Raw genomic sequence first — 1,737 nt, forward strand, 5'->3', positions numbered from 1 at the left:
AGGATTCGCCAATTGGATGCCGGCTGCCGGTATTCACTCGCTCACTACCATCTGGGTTAGAGGTAAATTTAGATCGACTTCAGTATGTTTGGCCTTTGACGGTGGTCTTCCAACGTAGCCTGTTGGCGGCATTCGTTGGTCTTCCATTACGTGGAAAACCTCCGAGTTATGTCTTTTTTTCTTCGCCATGTATCACAAACTCCACCGCAGAAAAGGGATGTTAATTCAATTTTTAAATATCCATTTTATGCGAGAATGAATCTCAGTCACAGCTTTTGTAAATCCATAATCCCCGTTTCACCGCTAGCTTAAGGCTGTCCTAATTGATTTTGAGGAGCTCGACATCGCTATTGGAGTTTTAGTTTGAGCTTGATCGGATTCTTGGTGTGGTGTCAACTTACAAGATCAAGGTAGCGTTGGCGGGAATGACGGGGGGAAAACCATTCGCGCCGTAGCCATAGTCACTAACACAGATGTAAGTAAATACTTTAACATCAAATGCGGATCGGAAAATAGCGCACGGAGTAATGGTGAGTGTGGCCCTTTCTCCCAGACTCATTCGAGGCACGGCCTCATCCCATCCTTTGATAACTCTCCCTATACCTATTTTGGTGACAAAGGGGTCATTACGATCCCTAGACGAGTCGAACCTGCTCATGAACACAAGTTGTTAGATTCCATACTTTTTTGTAGGAGATATGGAAAAGGATTCACTCACTTAGAACTATCCTGTAGGGTTCCGACGTAGTGGATGGTGACCGTATCACCAGCCTTGGGGAAGGTGATGCCGTCGCCTTGCTTGATAACGGTCTTGGTAACGCCCATGGTGTTTTTTTCGTTTATGGGGAAGTGTTTTTATTGATTCGGAGTTGGTGGTTGGATATGGTTGCTGAGAGATCTGGGTTTGGGGGGGAGGGAGGAGGGAGGGAGAAAAGCAGAAGAAAAAGGACAAAGAAAGAATAATGAGGGTTTACGGCCCAATACCGTATGTGGTGGATGATAGCCGGAAGTGGGGCAGAATGGTATGATACGATGACAATGATCTAAGCATGGCTTCAAACCCCGCTATCTCATGCTTGGCGGGCAGAAGGAAATCCATTGACCCATACTTGACATAAATGTGTCTTGTTGACCTCTACGCTGAGTGACAGCGTATGATGCACTGGCTGCCTTTCATTATATGGATCGTGTATTTGCCCATTTAAACAAACATTTGGGAATTTTACTCGAGCGATTTTAGTTGGAATTGTGTAAAGTACATTGAAATATTGTGTTATCAGTGAAAATATAAAGGTGACTGAGGATGTGCTTATACAAATATAGAATCCCTACCCCACCCCGCGCCGATAGGAGGGCAGAAAGTACTGGTGCTACTGCGCAACAAGCATGTGTTGCACTGCCTTGTAATACCTGTTACCCACTACTTCTCTCAGCTCATCCTTTGCCAGCCACTGAAAATCTTCGAGATCTTGTCTGTTGTTTGAGAGATCTGCCTGTCCAGCCAAGATCCTTGCCTTGATGAAGAAAACTTTTTTGCCCACTTGGTTTTGCGCGTGGCCGGAAGGGTACTTGTACTTGTAGAGACCTATGGGAGCGCTGCCGACGAACCATGTATTCATGTTCGGACCAGCTGCTTCAAGAAGCGTCCGTTGGGCACCCTGTTGTAACGAAGGTTAGTGGAGCAGCCAAGCGTTTCAAACTCTGGCAGACAAACCCAACGTAGATGCTCCCATTTAC

The 1,737-nt window shown here is 46.0% G+C and overlaps 2 protein-coding genes; both read right to left on the reverse strand.

The window, feature by feature from the left end:
• Window positions 1-200: 200 nt before the first annotated feature.
• Window positions 201-909, reverse strand: GSTUM_00010499001 (uncharacterized protein). XM_002841336.2 has 4 exons: window positions 719-909; window positions 522-650; window positions 402-464; window positions 201-347 (listed from the first exon to the last, which is right to left on the reverse strand). Exons 1-4 carry the CDS (start codon window positions 823-825, stop codon window positions 320-322), a joined length of 327 nt encoding a protein of 108 aa, XP_002841382.1. The 5' UTR covers window positions 826-909; the 3' UTR covers window positions 201-319.
• Window positions 910-1,370: 461 nt separating this feature from the next.
• Window positions 1,371-1,737, reverse strand: part of GSTUM_00010500001 (uncharacterized protein) — a gene marked incomplete at its 3' end in the record, with an annotated part of 1,548 nt that continues 1,181 nt past the window's right edge. The window contains exons 3-4 of the mRNA XM_002841337.2: window positions 1,715-1,737; window positions 1,371-1,658 (exon numbers count right to left, since the gene is read on the reverse strand). The exon at window positions 1,715-1,737 is cut by the window's right edge and continues 187 nt beyond it. Coding sequence (XP_002841383.1) covers window positions 1,371-1,658; window positions 1,715-1,737 — 311 coding nt within the window. The remainder of the gene's footprint in view (window positions 1,659-1,714) is intronic.

This window comes from Tuber melanosporum, assembly GCF_000151645.1.
Source record: "Tuber melanosporum whole genome shotgun sequence assembly, scaffold_7, strain Mel28".
NCBI classification, from domain to species: domain Eukaryota; kingdom Fungi; phylum Ascomycota; class Pezizomycetes; order Pezizales; family Tuberaceae; genus Tuber; species Tuber melanosporum.